The 25,718-nt window shown below is 44.8% G+C and overlaps 1 protein-coding gene across 3 annotated transcripts; it reads right to left on the bottom strand.

Moving 5' to 3' along the window:
• Positions 1-7,140: 7,140 nt before the first annotated feature.
• Positions 7,141-25,454, bottom strand: RAD51C (RAD51 paralog C). 3 transcript variants are annotated; one of them, XM_058037804.1, is made up of 10 exons: positions 25,284-25,454; positions 24,356-24,614; positions 23,878-24,044; positions 22,753-22,886; positions 20,245-20,376; positions 18,042-18,108; positions 15,307-15,367; positions 12,822-12,882; positions 9,275-9,400; positions 9,044-9,241 (listed from the first exon to the last, which is right to left on the bottom strand). In XM_058037804.1, the coding sequence occupies exons 1-9, from the start codon at positions 25,399-25,401 to the stop codon at positions 9,293-9,295; spliced, it is 1,107 nt and encodes a 368-aa protein (XP_057893787.1). In that variant the 5' UTR covers positions 25,402-25,454; the 3' UTR covers positions 9,044-9,241; positions 9,275-9,292. The 3 variants fall into 3 exon arrangements, with proteins under 3 accessions (XP_057893788.1, XP_057893787.1, XP_057893786.1); XM_058037805.1 differs by lacking the exons at positions 9,044-9,241; positions 9,275-9,400 and adding an exon at positions 7,141-7,220; XM_058037803.1 differs by having other exon boundaries at positions 9,044-9,400.
• Between the last annotated feature and the right edge of the window lie 264 nt (positions 25,455-25,718).

Here is a 25,718-nt window from a genome sequence, read left to right as displayed (position 1 = left end):
TGCCCGCCGCCGCCTCCTCCTCCTCCTCCTCCCTCTCCCTCCCTCCCTCCCGCCGCCTGCGCGCGCGCTCCCGAGCCGGGCCCGCGGGGCCGCGCACGCCGCGGGGGGTGCGGGGCGGGGGGGGTGAGCGCGCCTGGGCGTCGGGAGCGCGCGCGGCTCTGAGGGGGGCCCGGCGGGGTCCGGCGGCCGCCCGAGGGGGCGGCTCGGGCCGCGGCGCTGGCGGGGGAGCGGGAGCGGCGGCAGCCGCGCCGCTGTGATGAGTCATGCGAAGGCAGCCAGACGCGTAGGTTCCTCACAGGAACCCGGAGGAAACCTGAGCGCACATCGCCTGTTACCTAATCCCTGCCTCCTTCGGGGCTTCCCTGGAGCTTCCGCCGCCGCCGCCGGCGCCTCCGCGGCTGCCGGAGGGTGCGCGGGGCCGGGGCGGCAGCGGGGCCCCCGCCGTGAGGGGACGGCGCTGTCCCGCCGAGCCGCGGCCCGGGCCGGGGCCAGGAGCAGCCGCGGAGAGCGGGTTTGACAGCGGAGAGTGTTGGCGTGAGGGGAAGTGGCCATGGAAAAGGAAGAGGGTAGGTTTAGTTCAGGTGCTCGGGAGGAATTGTTCGCTGTGAGGGCGGTGAGGCCCCGGCAGAGGCTGCTCGGAGATGCTGTGGGTGCTCCATCCCTGGAAGTGTAAAAGGGCAGGTTGGATGGAGCTCTGAACTCCCAGGTTCAGTGGAAAATGTCCCTGTCCATGGAATAGATGATCTTTAAGCTCCCTTCCAACCCAAACCATTCCATCATTTTGTGGTAAATTACATATTACACAATATCTATTCATTCCATGTTCTGGCAAAGGAGAATTTGTGACAAGCTGAAGATGCTACACCAACTAAAACTTAAAAGATAACCTGCCAGTGGGAGACAAGCTGTAGTGAATATTCTCTTGCTGTCTAATAAATGTCTTTCATTTGTGAAAGGCATTTTGGCTTGTTTTATTCACTGCTCTGGAAAGCTATTTTCAGAGCTATCAGATCCATAAATACAATTAATGAACAGGTATAATTGCAACACATTTAAAATAGCTTGTACACATGGGAGAGAGCAATATCCTTAATGTGAGATATACCTTGAAAAATGGCCAAATCACAAGCCCCATATGCAAAAAGATCCTCAAATTTTTATGTGTTGTAACAGGGACAGTATCCTGCTGAAACCTGTTGTTCTCTGCATTGTAGCAATTACCTCTGCATGTCACGGTGCTCCTGTAAATCTGTCTTCTGTTTGGTGAGCTATTTCAGAGCCAAACTAATTTTAGAATATTTCCAGCAACTGCATTGACTGATCATATTGAGATCTTGTGAATATGTAAAAGCCCTGAGAGTTAAAAATGTGATTGTCACAGTCAGTCTTAGTCCTTCACAGCTGACAGTGACAGAAAATCGCATCACTTGTCCTGGAATGTTATGTCTAAGCAATATTTTTCTTTATGCCATTTCTTTGTTTTCAATTTAACACTCATTTATTTAGTGAATACCAGGTGGGTTTGAAGGGTAAGAAACATTGAAGGGTAAGAAACATTGCAGTTCTTTTTGAGCAGAGAGCTCCCAGTTGCAGCTGACGATGTCATTGCTGGATTTTGTTTTTTATTTTTTTTTATGTTTGTGTGTTCTGCATCATCAGTGAGTCACAAGCCCCGGGAGGATGTATATCAATGCAAGTATCACAAAGCAGTTTCAACTTCATCATCAGTTGTTTTTCCCTCAGAATCCAGAGGCAGTTGGAGTTTCCAAGAAACTATAATCCAGATAATCTTAATGTTCTGAATTATAAAAATTCCTATTACTACAATGTCTTAGGGAACTCACAGCTAATTCAACAAGATGCAAGATCAGCTTCATGTTTTATGAAAAGCAGCAATTAAAATTATCTAAGAAGAGATTCAAAAGCACTTAGGCAGCCCTTTCCTGTAATTTTTGTTCATTTCATATATTTTTTCAGTTGTTTCAAAGAGCACAGAAGAGTATCTGGGAGCAATACCTACTCTGCTCCATGCTGAAACGTTAAAGTTACCAGATGTCCTTGATTCATCTTGGCAGTCCCCATGCGCTTTTCATCATTTGTCTCGTGGCAGAAGACACTAATTAAAATGAAACAGAGTCCAACTCCACCAACTCCACACTCAGGACACTTTGTCAACTTTTGGCACTGTGGTCAAGGCAGGATTGTTTTGCTGTGGTGTTAAACAGCGAGCTGATGGCTGCGAGCCATGAGAGGGAAAAGGTGGGGAAGCACTCCCGGGAAGCCGGAGCGGGGAGCAGACGGCGGCAGTGGGTGGTGGCAGAGCCAGGCAGGAGGCTCTGCTGGCCCTGTGGGGACACCGGGGTGCCCAGCTCCCCCAGCAGGAGCCACCCTGCCCAGCAGAGGAAGCTCTGAGCACCCACTGAGCCCCCAGAGCGTGTGCTCGGCGCTGTTACAGAACGTTTGGAGCGCTCAGGAACTCGGGGAGCTAAATTTAGAGCGCTGGCTGTGCTCCGGGCGTCGCTGGGTGCATGGCTCCTGTGGGATGAGGGGAGGTGGATGGGATAAACTCTCACAATTCCCAGCATCCTGAGTCTCCATATTCTCCAATCACATGGAGAATAAGGGTTGCGCTTGATGTGAGAAGGAAACACAGGTATTTATATCATTTCAAACTTAATAATGTCGTCTTTTGTTCTAAAAAAGAACATTTTGCAGAATTGTTTTGGAAGAAATCCGTTTCATTTTAGCCTTAAAACGATGCCTTCCTCTTTCTCATTTGCTGTTGAGTAATAAGCAGGGTTTGAACAGGCCTTGGGGAGGTGACCTGAATTGTATGGAGGGCAAAAAGAAGTGATTTTTAATTCTTTGTAACCCTTGGAAGTGGCTCCTGTGGGCTGGCAAACAGAAGTCAGGCAGGTCTCATGAAGAATGCTTTGACAATACCTGTGACACATGATCTGATACCATACAAATGAGTTTAATGGCAAAAATCCAATGGTAAATGCTCCTTCAAAGTAGGGCTTCTTTAAAAAGTAGGGCTTTTGCAGTAAACCTGAATTAATTTTAGCAGCTCTATTCAGTTTTAATAATTCCAGTTGCTTAAGACTAAAGGCAGCAGGAATTTGTAAGGAATACAGCAAGAGGACTCTTGTTGACAGAGCCAACATCCATCAAACTGCAGTTCATTTTCTCAGGTTCAGCCTGGTCAACTGCAGCTTTGAAAAGCTCAGTACCTTCTGTCATCACAGTTTTACTGGCTCCTTGACCATAATAAGGTTTTTTTAGGGTCTTTCTAATTACCAAAGCCATTCTCTCTTTTTCTTTCTCTTATTATTTCTTTTTAAAGTTTTCGAGGTCAAGTCAGCTTTTCCAGATTAATAGTCAAAGATTATTCTGAAATATCCCCATCCATTGCAAAACACGGGATTTCAGGCCTGAATCCCACTTCCAGCTGTCATGGAAATTTCCAGTCCCATCCCAAAGGAAAATTCCATTTTCAGCCTTCCATTCAGACCCCAGTTCAGGAAAGGGTGTGCTTTGAATTTGTGTTCCTCTCAAACCCCATTGATCCAGCTCATTCTAACTTCTTTCAACAGCCTCAAACCCTTCTGTGAATTAGCCACAGAAACTTGTGCTCATTTCACAAACAAATGAATGAATGGCTTTTAAAGAGATAGATTTATGTGATGTAACATATTTACTATCAAAATGTAGTAAGCAGTAAGTTTATCTAGTAAAAAAAAAAAGTGTTACAATCTCTTATTGACACGCTGCACTTTATAGACATTATTTTCTTGCTAAGGAGACAACTTGTTCTTTAGCCCAAACATTTTAATTTAGTAACATATATGATACAAAAAGAATTACTAAGTGAGTGTAGTTGTAACTGTGTTGCTAAAATTGCAGCAGTTCACGCTAAATAAATTAAGGGTATTAGAGGGATATGTGTCAGAAATTTAAACCTCCAAAATAATGGAAACTGAGCAAGCATTCAAACAGCAAATTCAGGGCCTTTGAGACAAACATCCAGAGCCAATTAGAACCATCCCTTGAGGTCTGTGGAGTTTCTTTTTTACTATTTTATATATGTTATAAAATATTTTAAACAATCCCCCTTCTCATTGTTTGAAACTGAAATGTGATTTTATTTATTTATTTTTTTTTTTTAATATCCCAATACTCCTTTGGCTCTGTTTAAATCAATGGCAAGCAATTCTTGTAAAAATGAGCAGTATTAGCTATAATTCTTGAAGTCTGACTTACAGAATCACAGAATCACAGAAGTTCAAGGCTGGAAGAGACCTATAAGAATCATCAAGTCCAGCCGATGTTCTAACTGCTCAACTACATCATGGCAGCAAGTGCCACATCCAGTCTTTTTTTGAATTCTTTTTTTGAATTCGAACTTACTAAAATACAGACTTTTCTATGCATTATTTTGGCACACAATCTAACATTTTTACTGCTTGCGTGATGATGGGACTATTGGTTTTAATGCCATTTATTATTTCAACAGCTAGAGTTCAAACTGTGGAGAGCTCAGGCTCTCTCACGGATAGATAGTGGATATTGTAGGAATATTTCTTGCTTGTGGGAAGCAAGACAGGAGCTGACAGTTTAACAGTGGGTGCATTTGTGGGTGAAATCCAGTACTGGGCAAGGGGCCAGTTCCCGGTGATTTCATTCTTCAGGAGAGAACACGAAGGCAGGCAGCTTGCAGCAGCCGAGGGAAGGCAGCTCCCCTGACCCCAATCATCCCAAAGGAGCGCACAGCCAGCAGCCACGAGGCAGCGAGGGCCCGCCCGGGGACAGCAGGGGGAAGCCGGGGCAGGGAGCAGCTGGCAGCGGCTGCTGGAGCCCCGGGGCTGCGGAGGAGGAGCAGCAGCGCTGGCCAGGCCGCATTCCCCGGCACCAGGCTCCCTGCGGGGCTCTTAGCGCGGCCCTGCTGCGCTGGGAACACAGGCTGACCCCCTGCTTCCCGTCCTTTCAAACACTGTTATTTCCCTTCTGGAATGGTTGTGCTGCTGCCATGTCAGCGCTGTTTGTTCCATTTCTCTCAACCATCAAACCATACTTCTAAACTTACTACAAATTGTTGCCGGGTGTAGGATCTCAGCACATCAGGACTGACGTGCAGAGACACCGAGATAACCCTTGGGGGGGCTCGGAGGTCCTGGAATGTTGCCAGAAGTGTCTGGTGGCTGGACTTTGATCCTGCACAGGAGATGACACCTGTATGAGGATGGGAGGATTTCACTGGGATAAATGGTGAAGGGATAAGTTAATTAGAGTGTGAAACACAGGGTTTAGGATTTCGGTACGGGGGGTCTAGAGAAGTAAGATGGAGGAATTGGGACGTGTCCTGTCCTTCTTCTTCTTCTTCTTGGCCTCCATCTTCTGTGGTGATGTTGGCACTTTGGGATTGGTTCTTACTAAAAGTGCACTTGTCAATAAGGGTGAAAGGTATTGGGGAAAATAGGTAAATATTGTGTACGTAGTTTAGGGTATAAAGATAAGTGACCGCCCCGGGGGCTCTCAGTGTGCTCATGGCTGGCTGCTGTGCAGACCTCTGTCGGGCTGAGAGAAAATCTTGTAGATAAAAAACTAATAAACACTGAAGATCGAGAAAAAACCTGAAGACTCCTTTCGTCCTTTGGAGCACGGGCTGCCCAAGGCCATCCTGAGCCTTTCCAGGCCATAAAAAACAGCCGAGAACGGGACAGCCGGGCTTGCAAGGGTTCTTCAGGGGTGAAGAGATAGACGAGAATCTTGACTTCACGATCAGAAGGCTGGATTTATTAATTTATGATATATAATACATTAAGACTATACTAAAAGGAATAGAAAGAAAAGTTCAGAAGCTTGCTATGCTAAGAATAGAAAAGGAATGAATAAACAAAAGAGCTCTCTCGGATCTGTCCCTGATTGGCCCTTAATTGTAAGCATGGAACATGGGCCAACCACAGGTGCACCTGTTGCATTCCACAGCAGCAGATAACCATTGTTTATATTCACTTTCTCTCAGCCTTCCAGAAGAGGGAAAAATCCTAAAGAAAGGATTTTTATGAAAAGATGTCTGTGACAACATATATTTATTATAGAATTATCAGATGCTAAAACAGTATTACACATCTCAATATGCCTTTCTAAAGAATTATTATCCTGAGCATGGTAAGACAGTCTCTTTGGAGAAGCTGGAGCACAATGATGTGCCCTTCCAACTTCTCTATCTCATTTGTTCAGGACAAGGGTGGAGTTCCAAGGATTTCACCTTTGTTGTTAATCCATTAAATATCTGAGAATAAATCTGATCCTAAATTTAGTCCCCCTGTAAAATAACTGAAGGAACAGTAACTGAAATTGATCAGGAAAATGGTTGTTATAATTGAGATGTACTTTTCTCAGCTCTGCATTCAGCACTCAGGTTAGTGGCCAAATCTCCTTTCCACAAGTCAATCACTTTGTGGCTGACTCCAAGAGGAGACTGATTTCCCACCTTGAACCTTGGCTGCACCTTTGTACCTCCAGTTAAGCCATTTCTTCTCCATGTTTTCTTCAATTTACTCTACTTAGAGGCTTGCTGGCTCCTCAGTACTTCATAATGGAAAAGGTGCAGAACAGATCAAAACAGGAACAAATAAATTGTTATTTTCCCTGTCCAAACTAAAGAGTTTCAAAGCAGGACTCAGGGCTTGAGAATCCTCCTGTGACCGCAGTGTTTGCCTGTTGCCAAGGCCTGTGGTAGGATCTGCATTCTTGTGGTGACAAAATAAGTTCCTCCACCACAAGTAAATGCTGTCCCCACAAAATGGAATAATTTCAAACTCAGCATGACAGTTAAAGCCCTTGGCTTTCAGCAAACTGGGACTTAAGCAGCAAATCAAACAACCCATTTTCTTTTTGATGCAGTGCCATGAGGTTGGCTACTTAGAATCTCACTTTTTGTGCAGTAATAAAATTCTCTTCTGCCCCTCACTGTTGGGCACTGATGCTGTGACATGCATGAGGATTCCAGGCACATATGGGAAAAAATCAACTTGCCATGGAAGATTTACTGGAGAGGCAACGGTCAATTTTTTTCTTTCTCTGCAATTCTGAGGCTGGAACAGCTTCCTTGTCTCCAGCAGATGAGAACGAAATCTGGCTCATTTAATCTAATTTTGTCTCCGCCAACAGATTCTTCTCTCAGTTCTGGTCTGCAGAGCTGATTTTTATAATAGCTTCAATAGGAAAAAAAGAGTGAAAAATTAAAAAATCTCAGCACAGAGAGCCTCCAATGTTTCCTCTGGACATTTTGTAACTCCCACTGTTAACCAGTAACTGTGCATCTTTTTTATTTGAATAACGATGCCCATAACACTGGAAGCTCTAACATTTACTCAGCCAAGACCATTTATCTTGTTATAACAGGATCAGCATCTCAGCTGGGGCTTCTGGATGCTACTCTACTACAAACAAAATTAAAACCACCAGTCAGCTGAAATTAATAGTATATGGGAGCCACACTGTTCCTGTGCTCACTCACAGAAGGACGTGTGGAGGGTGTTAAATCCCAGCACAATGCACTGAGAGAAATGGATTTTTCCATAATTACCAAACCCCTCGGATAGCAGCTATCACCAGGATCCAGGAGAGCTCCTGAAAATATTGCTCCAACATTCCTAATGGATGGTTTTCCTCATGCCTACGTCGGCAAGAGCTGGGTGCCAGCTCCCCCCTCCTCCTGCCCTGCCAGACGTAGGAAGGCTTTATTCCCAAACGGGAGCGTTTGCTTGCTGACATCACAAGCGCCAGGATCCTTTTGTTTGCCTGTGTCTCCTGCATTGAAATGTTTGTCTGAGTCACAGATCCCGCTGCCTCCCTTCCCCTATGTCATCCTGCTTGCTTCACAGCTTCTCCCTGACTCACAGTTTTTAAATTTTGACACAGCCCAGTTTGCTGCATGGCAACTCAATACTTTTCCCTTTAATATTTTATTATGTAATTTTTATCTAAACCCTATAATGATGCAAAAACCACTGCTTTTTTTTTCCTTTTTTTTTTTTTTTTGAATAGGGAGATGACTCAGATTCAGCACTGAATTTAATTTCAAGGGAAAGTCAGTTTAGTGTATACTAAATAAAAAATTTAACATAGTGACTCCCACAACTTGAATTCTCCATTTAGCTGCTGGCTGAGTTTCCTCAGCTCTAACGTTACCGAGTGCTCTGCCAAAAGGGGTCATCTCTGTGCATGTGTACAAACACTTCCCATAATTGAAGTAATTACTATTTTGCAGTGCAGCACCTTTCTTCTCCTCTAATAATCTCCTTGATTTGTTTTCTCTTAATAAAAAAGAGGACAAAAAGCTGCTGTGCTTTCAGTGTGGATTCATTCTCTGGGTTTAGACTCTGGAGCTGCTGATATTGCTGGTGCCTAAGTCTGGGTTTCCCCTTTATTACAGCCATGAACAAAAGAGATCCTGATCACAGCAAGAAATGAAATGAAGAACGTGGAAGCCATGGCTGTGCAGCAGTTTGGTTCAAGCCTGAGTCACGGTAAAATATTCCCTCTTACTGAGACAGGAACATAAAATTATTGTGCTGGATTAAATCCTTTGTCCTTCAGATGCAGCCTTTCATCTCTGTTGTTGGCACCACAGGATAAAGGAGAAGTTCAAAGCAGAGCTTTCACTGTCCTTGACCAAGGACTTTGCAGCAGGTGAGGGCTGAAGCCCCACTCTGGTGTAGCACTGAAAGCTGCATTTCCCTTCCAGCATCCACTGCCTGTGCCCTGCTCTGAGCCTGTGGAGAGCACAGTGCTGCATCCAACCTCCTTAAAATTCAGGTACACACAAAGCCAGATGACTGATCCACATGCCTGTCACTAAGTGTGCTGTGCTAGAGGCTCTCATTTCTTTGTCTTTTTACCCAGAGTGAAAAGATGCAGTTGTGGCCCCCACATCCACCTTCCCCACCAAAAAAAAACCCAAACAAAAAAAGCCCCAGCCCCAAAGCTGAAGCCATTTCTTATAGAAAACATAATTTTTATTATAAAAGTACAATTATGCCATACACAAAGGAATTTTGTGCCACAAAAATGTGCACGTTGCAGTCTTAATATTAAAATCAAGTCCCAAGCAGGAACTGAAGTTGGGAATCTCTCAGGCTGCCTTCGGCTGCACGTCCACCCTGGCACTGCTCTCCTGCAGGGTTTTAACCTGACCCCACTGTGGGATCACTTTGGGGTCACTTTGGGATCACTTTGGGGTCACTTTGGGATCATTTGGGGTCACTTTGGTGTCACTTTGGGGTCACTGCTGCTTCTCCTCCTCGGTCCGGGGCCGTTTCCGAGGGTTGGGCTCAGTCCCTGCTGTGCTGGCAGGGCCAGCTGGAGGCTGCACATCTCGGAAGCCATGGGGCTGGAAGATGAAAGGGAAATCATGTCCTAAGGCTTGTAGGGATAGAAAGCATGAGTAAGCAGTTCCCAGAAGATCAGAATAAGGATCATGCTGCCATTTATTCAGGATGAGCAGCCACAGAATGTTTATAGACCAGGTTAAGCTCAGCGCTGCAAACTTTACAACACATGTGCCAACTCATGTCTGCTCATTTTGTTTTTTAAAGATATTTTATTTTCACCAACCAGGCTATCACTTCCATTTTACTGTTTATCACCCCTATGGCTATGAAAAACTGCTTCTCTGTAAATTAACTTATGTTGCCTATTTAAATAAATCAAAAGACAAATCCATCAGCTCCCACAGAAGCAAGGAGATGACTGGATTAATTGCCTCAGTCATTTTCAGAAACAAAACTGTGAATTTCTACAACCTAGGATATTTTTGTTCCATGTACCTACTTAATGAACTGAAAACATCAATGAGACATTGTAAGAGAACAGCAGAGCTGAATCTGTCTCTAGACTGCAAAGACTGTTCCAGCATAGTAATTTATGGGACACAATGGGATGAAAACCTTTGACTGCCAAAAACTAAATGTAGAAGTGAAAACTACAGGCTGCTACTCAGGAGAGTGCTTGAAGTGATCTATCTGGCCTGGTACCACTTGTATTTTCTGTTACTGTAGCTCACAATTTAATTTTTAACCATTTTAAAATATGAAAGATCTCCAAGTCAGTTAGCTAAACATGCCATGGGTGCAGATGGAGATGGTGTGTTGTGTGAAGCCTGCAACTCTGAATTCCCATCTCCAGACAAATGCTGTGCAGAGGGCACTGCTGACAGCTCAGTGAAGACTCTCAGTGCAGCCTTAGAGAGGAAAAGGCATTAACCAGAACACAAAATTGCTCTGCTGATCCAAAATGCTCAGGTAGAGACAATGTGGGGACCAGAGCATTTCAGGCATGCTGACATTTTGGGTTGGTGCAGGAGGAATGCAGGCAGAATTACCATCAGAGGTGACTCTTGCCAAATGCCAGCATGTCCCACACCAAGACCAATCCCAAATCCCAACAAAATGTCTTGTTTAAGTCTCCCATCCCTGCATTTCTATTTCTGAATGCCTCACCTCACCCAACCCGGGCTTTTTAAAGGAACAAACAGCAAGAGCTGCTACAAGGGCAGGATCTGTGCAACCCCTCTGCTATTTATAAGCAACTCAAGTGTTATTCTAAAGAGCATAATGGGGAATCTTCAAGTTTAATGTTTCACTACATCTAATCTCTGCCATTTCCCTGAGGCACAAAGGTGGATCTGCAGCCAAGTATCCACTTAATCCAGAATGCTGACTCCCAGTGAAAGCATTCCAAGGGTTAGAAAGGCCAGAACATAAAGCAGCCTGCCCAGGATGGATGTTTTGCACTTGGCTACAGGCAGGCACCTTGAAAATACAAGAATTTTGTGTACATTTGTGAGGTTTGGTAGTGGCTTTCAGATGGTGAGGATGTGGCTGCTGGAACCAAGGACAAAGCTCAGTCTTTCATCTGGAATTGTTCCTCAATATCCTCTGGATTTACACCCTCTGCAGCAAGACTGGCAAGGGCAGATGTGTTTATTACCTGAGCACTGCTCCCAGTGCTGGCCTGGCAGACCCTCCAGAGCTCAGGGAAACACAACTCTTACTTGGAATTTAGATCCTGGGTCTCTGTCTTTCACTACGAAATAATCAGGTCACATTCCTGGGAAATTCAGGTGAATCAGCCCAGCTACTTACTCCCTTGTGCATAAATCAATTTCCATTTCTATACTGTGCATTTAAGAATGAATCCTTATCAGCCTGTGGAAGGAGGGATTTCATGGGAGAGGAGTTCCACAGCCCCCTCAGAGTGGTGACTGACTCCAGTGTGCTGGGAAGGACAGGATAAAAAAAGCCCAGAGCTCACTCATGAATTTACACATTTCATCAGCAGCCACTTTGCCAATGGTACCAATGCACCTCATCTGCACAATCCTAAGGAATTATTATTTTTTTATATCTTTTTGTTTGCTGGTTATAGACAAATCTGACCTGGAAACACTGGACATGTATTGACATCTTTCAGTTTAACTATGGAATGAGAAATGATAACAGCAAACTGTTATCAGACCTGGATTTCATTAAAGAAACGGAGATAATACAATTTTTTACTAAAAGAAATCATCTGCTGAAGCAGTTCATCAGGATTAAGGGAAAAAACCACAGGGATAATCTTAAATATTAACTAATCTTTGATCAGGATTCACTCTCAAGTCTATTTCAAGATAGTGTGCATTCACACAGAAGAGAGCATAGCTGTTTTATGGTGCTTATAAAAATGAAAGAAAAAGGCAATTAAACTGTCTGAGATAAAATCCATCTGTTTGTCAGCTGGAGAAAAAAGGACTCACATCACATGATCCAAACAACCTTGGCATGCAGTCCCACTTCCCCTTCCAGTCTTTATAAAAGTTTATATTTGCAGTATTTGGTGAATACATTAATGGGTGAGGGGGAAAACCCTGATTTCTGTTTGAAAGTTTGAGGATCTCATCTGATGGCAGCATTAAAATCTGCAGAAAATGCTATGGCAACGTGTTTCCATGAGGACATGCAGCAAACAGTGATGGAATTGTACCTATGGATGTGACATTTGAGGAGGTAAGAACTGAGTGGTGTTGTCTTTTTAAACCTAAATACAGCTTAGACAGCATCTCTTCTCATTAATATGTATCTAAGCACTCCACAATAGGAAATAATCACAGGATTTAACTGGGGATGAAGAAGGACTCCAGCCATAAGCTGGAAGCTCCTTCTATGATAGGGACAGAAGAGAAAAATCCCTATATTGGCTGGGTGTAGGGTCAGTGTAGGATAAACACAACGTGGGTTACACCACACAGAAAGCAGAGATGGAGAAATACCCATGGAACAAAGCACTGGAGAGGCTCTGGAATATCAGGTTTAATTCTGGTCATCCTCATCCTAAAAAGGTGAACTCAGCTGGAACAGAGGCAAAAAGCCACCTGAGAAACCACTCCCTACCTGAGCAGGGAGACAATGATTCAGGTGTCCCAAAATGAAGCTCAGATTGTTCTTGGTACCTGCACTTAGGGCAAAAGTTAACTCCAGGGGCAGATAAAATAAACAGTACCAGCAGCAGAACAGATGGGGACAGGCTGCCTGAAACTTTGGTCTGGAAATCAAAAGTATTTTAACTTTGAGTAGACAAAATGCTGGGTCACTTTTCCAAAGAGAAAAAGAGCAAATTACCCCAAAATCTGGAGCTACCCCAGTATAACCACTTCCCTTCAGAAGGCAGCTGGAAAGCAACACTCAGAAAGCAAAGGCCACTGTGAGATTTGTGTGAAATTCCTTTGCAGGTGACATTCCAGCTGGGAATGTCCCTCCCCCAGGGACACTCACTGTGATCTCATAGGCTATGGTGGACTCCTTCTGGCTTGGTGACTTGTACAACGTGGCCAACCTGGGAAAACAAACCCCAGGTAATTATCATTAATTAATACAATAATAAAAATTCCAAATAGCCCAGTGACCAGACCCAAGTTTTCCCACAGTACCAGTGGAATTCTTAGGGATGTATTTTCATATAGGTCATTCAAACTGTGGATTCCCATCCTTACATGACCTGTCAGCTCAAACACAATCTAGACCTACTAAAAAGAGTGAATGATTAATTAGCCTTGTTTCATCACAGTATTTGATGACATTTTTGGAACAATATTCATCATGAATTAATTCCAAATGTCACTTTCTTAAAATGCAAACAAAAAAGGTTTTGAGCACACCTCTTCCCTACTCCATTAATCACTTGTTCTTTGCCCTCTCAAGGATGTGAGAGACCTTCAAGAATTCTTCAAGAATTCCAGCACTTCTAGGGAGGCTTTTTGCAGAGATTTCCCAAGCCTGTCAATATAACCCAGAGGCTGGAGATGTTCTATTTCTAAGCCTGCCCTTGCCACTGACACACAGCACAACCTTGAGAAAATAGTTTCCCTTTTATTTCTCCTCTGACACTTCCCTGATTTGCTGCATTTAAACTCTAAGCAATACACCTTGATTTGTGTTCTACAGCAAATGCTTGCATAATATAGAGAGAAAATTGCACAGCAGCTCAAAAGGAAAGGAGTTTTCAACCCTTGTCAGGGCTGCACCGTGCCCACCTCCCCAAAACTCACACTTACATAAGCCAATCCAGAAAGTGTTCTGCTCTCTGTAGCAAGACACCCTGCCAAAAATCCTGTTAATTATTTTCGGGGGGTTTTTTCCTCCCTGAGGTGCCTTTCTATTAGAGAGCACGTAATTACAGCCTGAGGAACGCTGCCACTTCATGTTAGCTACACAGGGAATTCCTCAGAACACTCAAATGCTGGCTTATACTTGACAAAATTGCCCAAATGTGGAGCTGCAGAAGCCAGGCTTTCACAAGAGCTCAGCTGGAGCCTCTGACTCAACAGGATCTTTCCTCCCAGCAAAGAGAACTCTTAGAATTAAGCTCTGACATTTTCAAGAGTAGAGAGAAAGGAGGAGACAGGTATCAAAGTGGCCAAAGCACATTTAAAAATTATTTTTAAAAAGGCAATGGATCCTCAAATGATCTTTGTGCCTCAATAACCTGAAGTAAAACCAACAAAATCACAATGGAGCATCAGCCTGTGCAAAAATAAGACAGTGTTGAGCTATTTCTGCTTTTACAATTGTATCCAGAATTGCTGTTTCTGCAGGCCCCACTGTACATTAACTGCAGATTTACATCAGTAAATAAGCCAGGTTTGTCTCTCCTTGGCTTGTTTTCTGGAACTTTTATCTGCAGCCTTCCCAGCTCTGTTGCAGAAGAAAAAAAAAGTTCTTTTCATATATAAAATTAACTTTTGTTCACTCTGTAATCATTATGTTGATGCAACTTGTCCTAAAAAGACTGTTAACTAATCAGTGATGTTGATTTAATTCCAAATTAAACAGCCTGCTGTAATCATCCTGCATTGCCTTCAAACTTAGAATTTAAAAACAAAACTCCCCAAGAAAGTGTCACTGCATTTTTCTTTCAAATTCAACAAGCAAAACACTGCACAACAACATTCTAGCACCACTTTTGCTCACTGTTTGCACAAGATTAGGGAATTGCAGCACAGCTCCTTAATCTCAAGCTGCTGCATGGTGATACTGCATAGAGGACAAATTTAAGTGACCACAAAAGAGAAATGACCTTGCAATATAAAGAGGGGAAAAAGAACCAGGAAACAGGGGAGGTCTCACTGCAACAAACAGAATTTCACACTGGTTTTTGGAAGGTTCAACCCCTGAAGCTCAGGGTCAGCAGCCTGTCCTGAGGGTCACAGGCCAGGGGGCTTTAAAGCCTTCTTTGGCATCTCTGGCTTTGGACTGACTGGGGATGGAAACACTGAAGCAAAATAAAATTATTCTCAAAGAAATTATAGTGGCTACAACCAACCATGGAGGAGTGGGAGGTTCTTTATAATGAGGCTGTTGAAATTGCACCTCTTCAGAGTGAGGCATAAAAATCACCTTGTAACCCAGCAGATCTATACTTGCACTGAGTCTAGGGCAAAAATTCACATTAAAATGAGAAGAGTTTCATTAAAAAAAAACAAAACTATCTTGCAAAATGCAAATAGTAAAAGAAATCCTTGTGTCTGAGCCATGAGGATGTTACACTTTTATAAACCATGGCATCTTGTCAGGAAGAACTCACCAAGAGGAGGAGAAGGAGCCTGACAGTTCAACCCTCACTGAGACAATTCCTGAGCCTTGGGAGCACAGCAAGGCCAGGAGCCAAATTCAAACCTCAGCTTGGCCCCCATGGCCAGTTTGAAACATTCTCCTGTGCCATTCTTGTATTTATGCAGATTTTCCTCCCATTTTCCCTCACCTCTGAGTGTTGTCCCAGTGGAAGATCAAGCGGACGGTGGCAGCGTGTCCCCAGCTTTCTCCTGAGGAACACAAAATGACAGATCATTATCTCTCACAACACCAACATCAGCAAGCTGAAATGAAATTAATCTTCAAAACCACCCCATGATTAAAACAAAATCTGCCTTTCTTGCAGTGATGCATCACATCTTTTTCATACTTGCAAGGAATTCACAACAAACAGACCTAAAAAAAGGAGTAACCTCTGTGGTCTGTGTGTTTTACAGAAATCTTGATGCAATACTTCCATATTTCAGAAAATATGAAAAATTTGAAAATATAGAAATATAGAAAATATAGGAAAAAATTAATGGATGCCAAATAAAGGACAGGTGCTAGACAAGGCTTGAAAACAGAGGCAGCTTGAAGAAGAGATTTGTCTAATTACTACTGAAGAAGTCTGGTGAGGAGGTCTAAATCCTACTTCAGAACTGTGATATTCTGTCTCTCAGGCATAATTATGAGCAAACATCAGTCCCTTTGGGATGGCAGCTTTGGGAGAAAGTCAACCATTATTAAAGCATTAAGGGCCCCTGAAGCAGTTTTCTGCTTCTGACAGCAAAATGCAAAATAACCAAAAGCAAGCAGGGAGGTGTGGTGGAAAGAGAGAAGGAAATTTAGATTTTCATCCTGCTCCAGGGGCTCAGCCCCGATGTTTCAGCTCACACCTGACCACAAGTCAACATGCAGACATTTTATTGGGTGCTTTTTCCTGTTTATCCCTGTCAGCACTCCAAAGATGGATTGCATTTTAAACCAGCCAAGTCTCCCCTGTCCACCTGCTCTTTGCTGTCCTCCCCTCCCTGGTCTGCCCCACACCCCCAGCCCCTCGTGCCCCCTGTGCTCTGGCATTTATTACAGCACAGAGAAGAAAGAAATAAAATGATCCCACTGTAATGAAGGCCTAGACCCTTTAGGCATCTTGCCAGAGCTTGCTCCACTATATCTGAGTTGAGATTAAAGATTTTGGCTCTCAGAGATGGCTCTGAGGCAGAGATCAAAACACATTTTACAATGGCTACAAATTCCACACCAGCAGATTTCCAACTGCACTGAATATGTGTGAAAAATGCTACTGTAAAATGAGATATTTCTGAGTTGAACTGCCTGTAGATTAATATTTGACCTCCTTTCTAAATATATTTAGTAGAAATGTCTAGGAACACCCAGCTTAGCTATCACAAGTGGGAAAGAAAGCTGTCCCCTTCATAAAGCTCCTGACTTAATACCTTGCAGCATCTGTGCTTTTTCTTACTTTTTTTTTTTTTCCTCATAATTAAGATCTTCCCTTCTGCTCAGGAGCTGAATAAGAGTTTAGAGATTAATGCTTTCATGGAAAAGCTGTTTCTTAGGCTTACCAATCAATGGGAGGAAAAACCCAATTTAGTGATTTTACTTGGGGGTTTGCTGCTGACCCCTCCCTCAAGTTCTGGCTACACCAAACCATGGAGGAGTGGGAGGTTCTTTAGCTTTCATGATGAGACTTTTGAAACACCATCTTTCCAGAGCAGGGCATCAAAACCACTTGGTTAAACATTCTCCCAACTGGTACCAAGCTGCATTTTTGGAAGAGTTCACACTGCTGAGTTTAACAATGCTGTGGTCACACAGGCTGGGGAGAGGCACAGGCAGCTCCACAGGAGGTCATGTCAAATTAATTGTTTGTGAAAGAAAATATGCACAAGGCAAGGCAGGATAGCTGGGAATTATAAACTCCCCTGAATGTCTTCACATTCTTTACTGTCCCCATGACTCAATAAACACAACAGCTCCCAAACAATGCTGGCCAGTGAAAAAAGACAGACTCTATTAGCTTTAATTGAGTTTGTAGCCAGAAAGGCTGCCAAAAATAATCCATCAGAGAGCAAGAGGCAAAACTGACAAAAAGGGTCAGATCCTGGGAGCTGGGTCTGCCTGCACAGCTCCAGATTCCACATTCTGCACATTCCTGCAGGAGATGGGCTGTGTTTGTTCATTTTACCCTCTATCTCTGCCAAGTGGTTTGGTGCCTGTACAGACTCTGGGAACATCTTTGCCTTTGTACTGTCCCCTTCCCTCTCCTCTCCAGAGCAAGGGAATCATTACTTGGCTCACAGAAAATGAAGAATTTGTGCCCTTTAAGTGAATCATAAAATAATGCAATGCTACAGCCTGAAATAAGATTGAAATGCTGAACCTTTCCTTAATTTGTAGAAATCTCCACTTCAGAACTGTTTTATTTTCCCCTGTGACTGCAGCAGAAAGGCATGGATGAGGTATCTGCTCATTACAGGGCAAAATTGAGCAGCCTGCAAAAAAAAATCTTTAACCTGGCTCAGGGCAGGCTGTGCCTGAGGATCCCCCACAGAACCTCCCTGTACATCATAGCTGCAGAGAATTCCAGTGATACAGCAAATATGAAATGCCTTTGCAAATAATTAATGGGACATGTTCAAGGGTAATGGGCAAATAAACAATTTAAACTGTTTGGGAGAGGCACTGAATGGATCTCAAGGAATTTAGGGAATTGCAGCTTAGTTTGGGGTATGCAACCATTAAGCTGAGTTCTTTTTTGAGTGATTTAACCTTCTCCTCACCACATCCCTGCTAGAGCTTTACAGCTCCCAGGTACATTTTTGGATGATTTCTCTTTGTACATAAAGACAAAGGAAAGGAACTCATACATCAATTTTCAACTGAAAGCTCAACACTTACCTAAAGCAGGTACCAATGTGGACTGGCTTTGTCCAATCCTTGTTGTCATTTGGTTTGTCAGAACTACCTGAAAGAGGAAACAGAAGCAAAAAAAAAAAAAAAAAAAAAAAAAAAAAAAAAAAAAAAAAAAAAAAAAAAAAAAATCTCCTGGAAATCAGCTCACTGGTGGGAGGGAAGAGAGGGAATTTTCAAAAAAGCTTTTGCAGTTAGTCAGGCAAAACTCTCGGCAACTGTAATAAGGAGAAACTGTAAGGGTGCCTCATCTTTTCAAAACAAATTAAGAGTACCCTGCAAAATGTATTTTTGGTTTGAATGGGAGATTTCTTTCATTCAAGACTTTAAAGAAATCTCAGTTTCTCCCTCCCCAAGGGAGACAAGCTCCACACAACTTATTTATCCCACAGCATTTGTCCTAAATGCTGTTTGCATCTATGTTTAGCTGCAGCTGACTCGCACTGGCCTTCCATGAGGAGCCAGCTCAGTCCCTGGGTAAATGAACTTGGTGCTGCTGCTCCCAGTGTGCATTATCTGGTGATTAACTGAATTCCTGTGCCTTGTAGTCTAAAAATGCACAAGTGGGTACAAGACAAAGCAGAATGGAAGTGAACAGACAGAGCGGGGGAGTGTTTTCGCAGCCCCAATCACGGGTGGGAGGCTCACAGACAGTCTAGGTTACATCCCTGGCAGAGGAGGGGGTGGCTGAGACAGAGAAGAGCCAGGAATATTAATGACAAAGTTCATTAAAAATGAAAAATTGTACCCATCTAAGACCCTAGAGAGTTCCATTGTTTGACATGCTCAGAGGATTCTTGCTGGAGTAGTTCAGGAAAGTGTGTGAGAGCAAAGAGTTCCACTGAGCACAGCCTGAAACATCACACAGCTGAGAGCCCAGCACAGATATTGCACATTTTAGAGAAGTAACTCATCACAAGTGCATGGCAACAGCCCCAAAAAGGCTCCTCATCCCCCTGCTGGAGAAGGGCTGGGCATCCTGACTCCGAGTCCAGCTTTAGGATCTGACTTCCTTCCATATTAGAGCATCCAGAGCTGCCTGACAAGCAATCCCTGGCATGCAGACTGGATTTAGCCTGCTCACAGCTCATGGAACTAACTCAGACACCACCAACAAGAGGGCAAATCCAAGCAAAACCCTTCCTGAAGCTCTGACTCCTTTAGCAAGAGTGAATTCATTTATTATATTTGTACTAAAGTGCTGCCTGGTTCAGAAGAAATGATTTATAGATTTTATCCTTGACCAAAGGAAAGCATTGTCCAATGACAGCAGCTGCTGTTCAAGGTCACCAGGTACCAAACTGTGGGGGAAAGCCCTCAGGAAACCTGAGGCTGTGCAGACCTTGGAACATCATCTCCCTGGTGCCCAGAGCAGCAGGAAGGAGCTCCACAGCTCATGTCAGGACACTTTGGGAATGCTGGGCTCTTCCCCTCCCACAGCTCCCAGAGGAAGCACAAGAGGAGTTTTATTTTTAGCAGCTTGGAACAAAAGCCAACTGCACCAGAGAGCTGTGGGTGACAAGGTCACAAGTCACCTGGACACCGTTAGAGACACAAGCACCATTTTGAGGGCTGGGGAAGCTCCAATTCCTGAACAATGCTCCTCTGAGCTGTCAGACTTCCAAAACAACTTCTGGAACAGCTGCAGCTTCCCAGTGCCATCTGCTGGCTGTGGCTCTGCAGCCTCCAGACCGTCGGTGACGTAAAACAATGCCCAGCAAGGAGCCTCTGGGTTTCCATGGATGCCAATCCAGCAGATAAAGTGGTTTTCCTCCCTAGGAATGCTAATGTTTATTTTTAAACAGAGAGTGGAAAGTTGTGTTGGAACTACTGAATGGTCCCAGGTATTTTTGTAGGTAAAGTCACCAGAGGAGCATTTCTTGTCCAACCAAATCACTGGAGATGATGGCATTAGAAATGCTGCGCTAACACTTAATTAAGGATGCAATTGATGCAAATTTCACTTACTTTGGCAAGTCTGGGAATTTCCCACCTTTTAGGTGTTTTGCCTTTGTGATCCCTCTATATTCACCAACTAAACTGGCAAGAGTGAGTGCAGAGGGCGTTACTGCAGAGGGCGTTACTGCAGAGGGCGTTACTGCAGTTTTATTTGGCTATTTAGAGACACATTTCCTCAACTCTTTGTAATAAAAAGCTTTATCTTTTGGGCAGGAGGGCTGCCTGCACTCACAGCTGCCCTGTGCTCGTTGGCTGTGATGATGAGCTGCTGGGCCAGCCCGTTCAGCAGCCGCGTGCGCAGCGCCAGGTCCTCAAAGTCGTGGCGGAAGGGAAAGGCAATTCCATCGATCACCACCAGCCGGACCTAAAGGCAGCAGAAAAGATCAAAAACTGTCATTTCCATCCTACAAAAAATGACAACAAACAGCAAGAGTTGTTTTTAAGTGCACTGGAATGTTTTGTTTCATCCTTAGGTGAACACGACTGGCAAAGCTGGGCTTGAAGCCTTGCAGAGGAGAAGCTGGAGAAAATAATCATTGAACAGCAGAACTGTTCTTCAGTCAGCTCTCCACAAACAGCAATTAATTCACCCTCTGCCTCAAAAATTAAATCCAAATAAGAATCAGAATTCAGGCTCTCTGGAGGCACTGCTGAGATAACTCAGCTGTTATCAGTGATCTGCCTTGGAAACACACAGTTTAACAGATGCCTGAAGATATTCCAGGCACACTGCACTGGAGCTGAGGATCTATCTTGCCTCAAGATGTTTGCTTTGCTGAATTATTTCTTTTGTAGCAATCATTAGCTGAAGTCAGAGCACGCTGCAGCTGCTGGCTCATCACCCTCAAGACACTGTACAAACATTAGTCTGGGATTTTGATTTATTCTAACTTCATTTGTTGTGGCTGTTTTGATGACCCAAGTATGAAATACAGGAGGGAGATGGATGGTCTAACAGTGCCTGCATATTCAGATGTCACTCAAATCCTTGGTGTCTACAAGTTCCTGCATTACTGCACAAGATAACAAAGTGGAAACAACACAAAAATCCTGATTTTCTGCATTACTGATTTAACTCCTTACTGGGAAGCCTCTTTATGACTGGAACATACAAGCCTGCACAGACATCACTGTGAAATGGTCCTGGGCCTCCAATTGAAAAAAACCCTTAATTTGCAAAAGAAGATTAAATAGTTGGGATTAAAAGAAGACATCAATCTTATTCTCATTTTCCCTCTTTCCTACAAATTCTTTTCCATGAGTCTGTTCATTCTCCTCATGTATCATTTCTTTAAGAACAATGAGTTTAACAGCATAAACATGACTCATGCTAGACAGGAATGTATAGATGGTTATATAACTTGGCTATCACAATTATGTTCAGGTAGGATGCAATTTAGTTAAATTTCTTCCAGAGAGCAGACAGGAAAACCTAAAGTATGTAAAGTGTAAAGAAATCTTGGTAACACCTGCCTTGTCCATGCCAGCTTGGCTCTAGCAGACCTTAAATAAGTAGGTTTTTTTTATCACAAGAATATTTGCTAACAGTCTTATATTATTAACAAGATCTCAAACTAATTCATATTTCCAAATGGCACATTTGGACCTCTAACTCTACATCTTTCTCATCTCTAAACCTCTACAACTTTTTCTCTCTCCTAAAAACCCTGAAATCTGGAGGCTTCCCGTGGTCCCAGACTGGGCTCCAGAGGGATCAGACTAATTTCAATAATGAGAGCTGGACTGCAATGAGCAATCTGCCAAATCACTTCTAGCCCATCCAAGGAATCAGCAGAAGGTCTTGTGGTTCTCCTGCAACCTTCAGCACTTCAGGCTGCAGGCCAAGGCCAGATAATCAGCACAGATGGTTCCAGGGAGCTGCAGCCCAGTGGAACTGTGCTAATGAAGCCATGTACTTTCCACAAGAGCAAACACAACAGGGCACCGTTAGTACCTGGCAGGGAAAGGGGAATACCAGACTACACTGAGCACAAGTCAGGCTCCCATCTGTGTATTCCAGAACACCACAGCTCCCATCAATGAAAAATTTTGGAATATGTGCAAAAGACATTCTAATCCAGCACTGATTTGTGCTCTGATGGAACAAGGCACAGTCATATTTCCCACATCCTGACAGGGAGTGATCTGCAGTGTAGAACCCAGAAATCTGGAGGGGAGGTGGTGAAAATCTGCCTTACAATAGCATTTCTCTAAGACATTAGGTACTAAGAAACTTTCTGGCTGCAGTCCACCCAAGAGTCAAGCTGCAGGCTCTGGTTGCTTGTAGCAACAGAAGATGCACTAAAAAGAGGAGTCACTTGGATGGTGCAGGATATTTCTGATCCTCAGTGATCTTTCAGGGCAAAAAAAGAGGCACCAAGGCTTTCTGATGCCCCCCTCATGGTCAGCACACAGCCCCCTGGCTGGCAGGCTCCTGTGCAGAGCAGTTCTGTGCTGATTCACAGCTCAGTGCTCCCAGAAATGGAACATGTGGCAGCACAGACCCAGTGTCCTCAGCTCAGAGTGGAAATTCAGGAGGATGGCAAAAGCAAATTACTCTTGAGAGAAACTGGGATGGGAACGAAAAGGCAAAACAAGCAGAAGGCTTTACATTTGTACTCTGCCATCAGCCAATGTTTCACTGCCAAGCTGACGAGGTACCAAGGTGTTTACTCCTGTTACTACAGCAGACAAAAACTCCTGAGTGTGAAGATGAGTGACACCTCCTGACAAGCCTCACCTTGGAATGCTCTGCCAGGAATTCTGGCAGGAGGTAGACCTGGGCCAGCAGCTCTGTGTAGTCACGACAACGGAAGCAGTAGATGTGAGAGAGGATATTTTCCACAGAGAAAGTCTCCAAAGCCTTCCCATGATCTGAGAACAAAACAAACAGACGAGTAAATGAGTCAGGAGTCTGTACGAGCATATTGTTACTTTCACCATCCCACCAAAGCCTGCCCTCCACACATAGCAACAGCAAAGCCCCCAGAAACAGAACGGGCAAGGTAAGGAGTGTGGAAACATATTTTCCATCTGGCTCGAAAGTCAGCAAGGTGGGGAGCAGATGCTATCCCAGCACTTGCACACAGACACACTGGAGCCTCCAAGGGAGGCCTCCAACAATGAAAAATTTATTTCTGAAGCAAGAACTTCTCCAGTAAATCATTTTCAAGCCAGAACGCCACCAGAGGACATCAGGGACTATTAATCATCCCTTGTTTAATATACAGGCAGTACTTCATTTAATACACTGTCTCTTTAGCTCAGTTCAAACAGAAGTTTGGTGCATAAATTCTCCATGAGTAACACAAAAGTTGTGTCCTTATCCCCAGGAGACTGATGACTTAGAGAATAAAACCTATTAAAAGCAGCCTGGCTATATTGACTTTATGGAGGAGCTGAATTCCAGCTATGGTTTTACTCTAAGGGCCTTCAGCAGCAACATTGCCTCACAAAATTCTGCTGTTCCTCTTTTCTTTCCCTACCTGTTCCTGTGTTTTGAAACAAAACACTCAGTTTTGCTCAACAGGTGCAAATATGACCAATAAGGTGCTGCAAATATGATCACTAAGGTGCTAAAAAATGGAGGAAAAAGAGGAAAGAAGGAAGATCAAATATCAAAATCTAACGCGGTCTAAAACCTCCAGGATCAAATTGTTCACAAAATCACCCTGTAGAAAAATAATTCTTTTTGAAGTAGCCCAGCCCAGTGTGCTCCAGACACAGATGCAGTTCAGGGTTTGATCCACAGAGGTGGCAATAAAAAGCTGTCAGCAAACACTCCAAAAGCAACACTGCAGCCTATGAGCCACTTGTTTCACTCCACCCTTGCCTCCTCCAGAAAAGAAACAACTTGGCAACCTACCCTCTTCTTGCTGAGCCTCAGCAATGAGGTGGCAGTGCTGCACACAGGCAGCTGCAATGTCCACCACCCTGTCCACCATAAAACTGCCCTCGGTGTCAATGAACACAGCTTCTCCAGCAACGCCCCCAAAGCACTCGGGGATCTGGACATCCACTGCCAGCTGCATGCTGAGAGGGGAAACACAAACAGAGATGAACATCTGCATCCCAGAGCTGTCCCTGGGAAACAGAAACAGAGATCTGATACGGGAAACGGAAATAGAGATCAATATCTGCATCCCAGAGCTGCCCCTGCTCACTCCTGGAGTGATATTCCTGCTGAGGAATACACAGGGAGCAGTATAACCATTATTGTATTTATAATGCTGGAGAAGAATCAGAGATTGCAGTGAGACAACAAGGAAAATTGGCTCGTTTCATGACTGAGTTGAACAAGAAGTGACTCCTGGTTGCACACAAGGCACGGGACAGTGAAATACCACAGCTGGGTTTTGCCAACGCCGGGTGCTCCGCAGATCTCGGTGATTTTTGTCAGCTGCACTCCACCTCCCAGGATGTTGTCCAGTGCTGAACAGAAGGTGATGATGAAGCCCTGGGTTTGCTCTTCTTCCAGGAGCTCCAGGGCTGTGCATTTCCTGGTGGCACCTGATCCCCCAGCCGTCCTTGCTGTGTCCCCGTGGCATTCCTGCCTCACCACCTGCAGCGCTTCCAGCGCCTCTTCCCTGGAGATTCCAATTTCTAGAGAAGCCAAAAGCACAAAACACCACTTTTATTTTACAAGCACTGACTGATTCCACAAAATGTTCCATGTTCATCCTCTCAGGACAACATGCACACAGCCCTGGAAGTAACGATGCGATTTTCAAACTGTTATTGTAATGGATAATAAAACCAGAAAATCAAAAACCCAGACAGGTTTGGGTTGGAAGGGGCTGTAAAGACAACCCAGTTCCATCCTGCCATGGACAGGGACACATTCCACTGTCCCAGGCTGCTCAAAACTTCATCCAGCCTGGCCTTGGGCACTGCCAGGGATCCAGGGGCAGCCACAGCTGCTCGGGGCACCCTGTGCCAGGGCCTGCCCACCCTCCCAGGGAGGAATCACTACACGCTCCTGGAAAAAGGCAATTTTCTAACTTCAAATAGAATTATTTTGTTTAAATCACCTAGTAAAAAGAAGAGGAAAGCTGGGGAAAGAGAGATGAGCCTAACAGAATCCCTCTGCTTTCCTGCATCCCATTTCCATCCATCAGTGTCAGCTGATCTTTTACCAGAATCCTCTATTTTTTTATTATTATTATTATTCACTGTGCCCATTTCCCAGAGGCCTCACTGGGGCCGGAACGGAGAAGGAAGAGGGCCCGGAAGATCCCGGGGAGGCCCCGCGGGGCCGAAAGCCGCCGGTACCTTTGCTCAGGCCGCAGGGCCCGGTGTCCAGCAGCTCCTGCGCCGTCTGGAAGCCGGCGGCGGCGAGGCGTGCGCGCAGGGCGGGGGCCAGCGGCAGCGTGCCCACCTCCCGCTGCATGGGGACACCGGCACCGGGACCCACCGGCACCGGGCACGGCCCGGATCGCTCGGGACACGCTCCGGACCCGAACCGGGAAAGCGCTCGCTCCCGGCCCCGCCCATCGGCCCCGCCCCTCACGGCCTGGCCCCGCCCCGCCCCACCCTGGCGTGAAGCGGGAGCGCGGTGCCCCCGCGCATGCGCGCTGGCGTTCCCGCGTGTCGGGGCCGTTCGGGCGGCTGGTGAGCGGTGCCCCGTGGGCCGCGGGTGTCCGGGGCTCCGGGAGGGGCTGGAGCGGGCATTGCCCACCCGGGAATGCCGCTCGGTGTGTCCCGTCT

Source organism: Melospiza georgiana, chromosome 19 (genome assembly GCF_028018845.1).
Source record: "Melospiza georgiana isolate bMelGeo1 chromosome 19, bMelGeo1.pri, whole genome shotgun sequence".
Taxonomy (NCBI): domain Eukaryota; kingdom Metazoa; phylum Chordata; class Aves; order Passeriformes; family Passerellidae; genus Melospiza; species Melospiza georgiana.
This window is presented reverse-complemented; position numbering and strand designations above follow the sequence as displayed.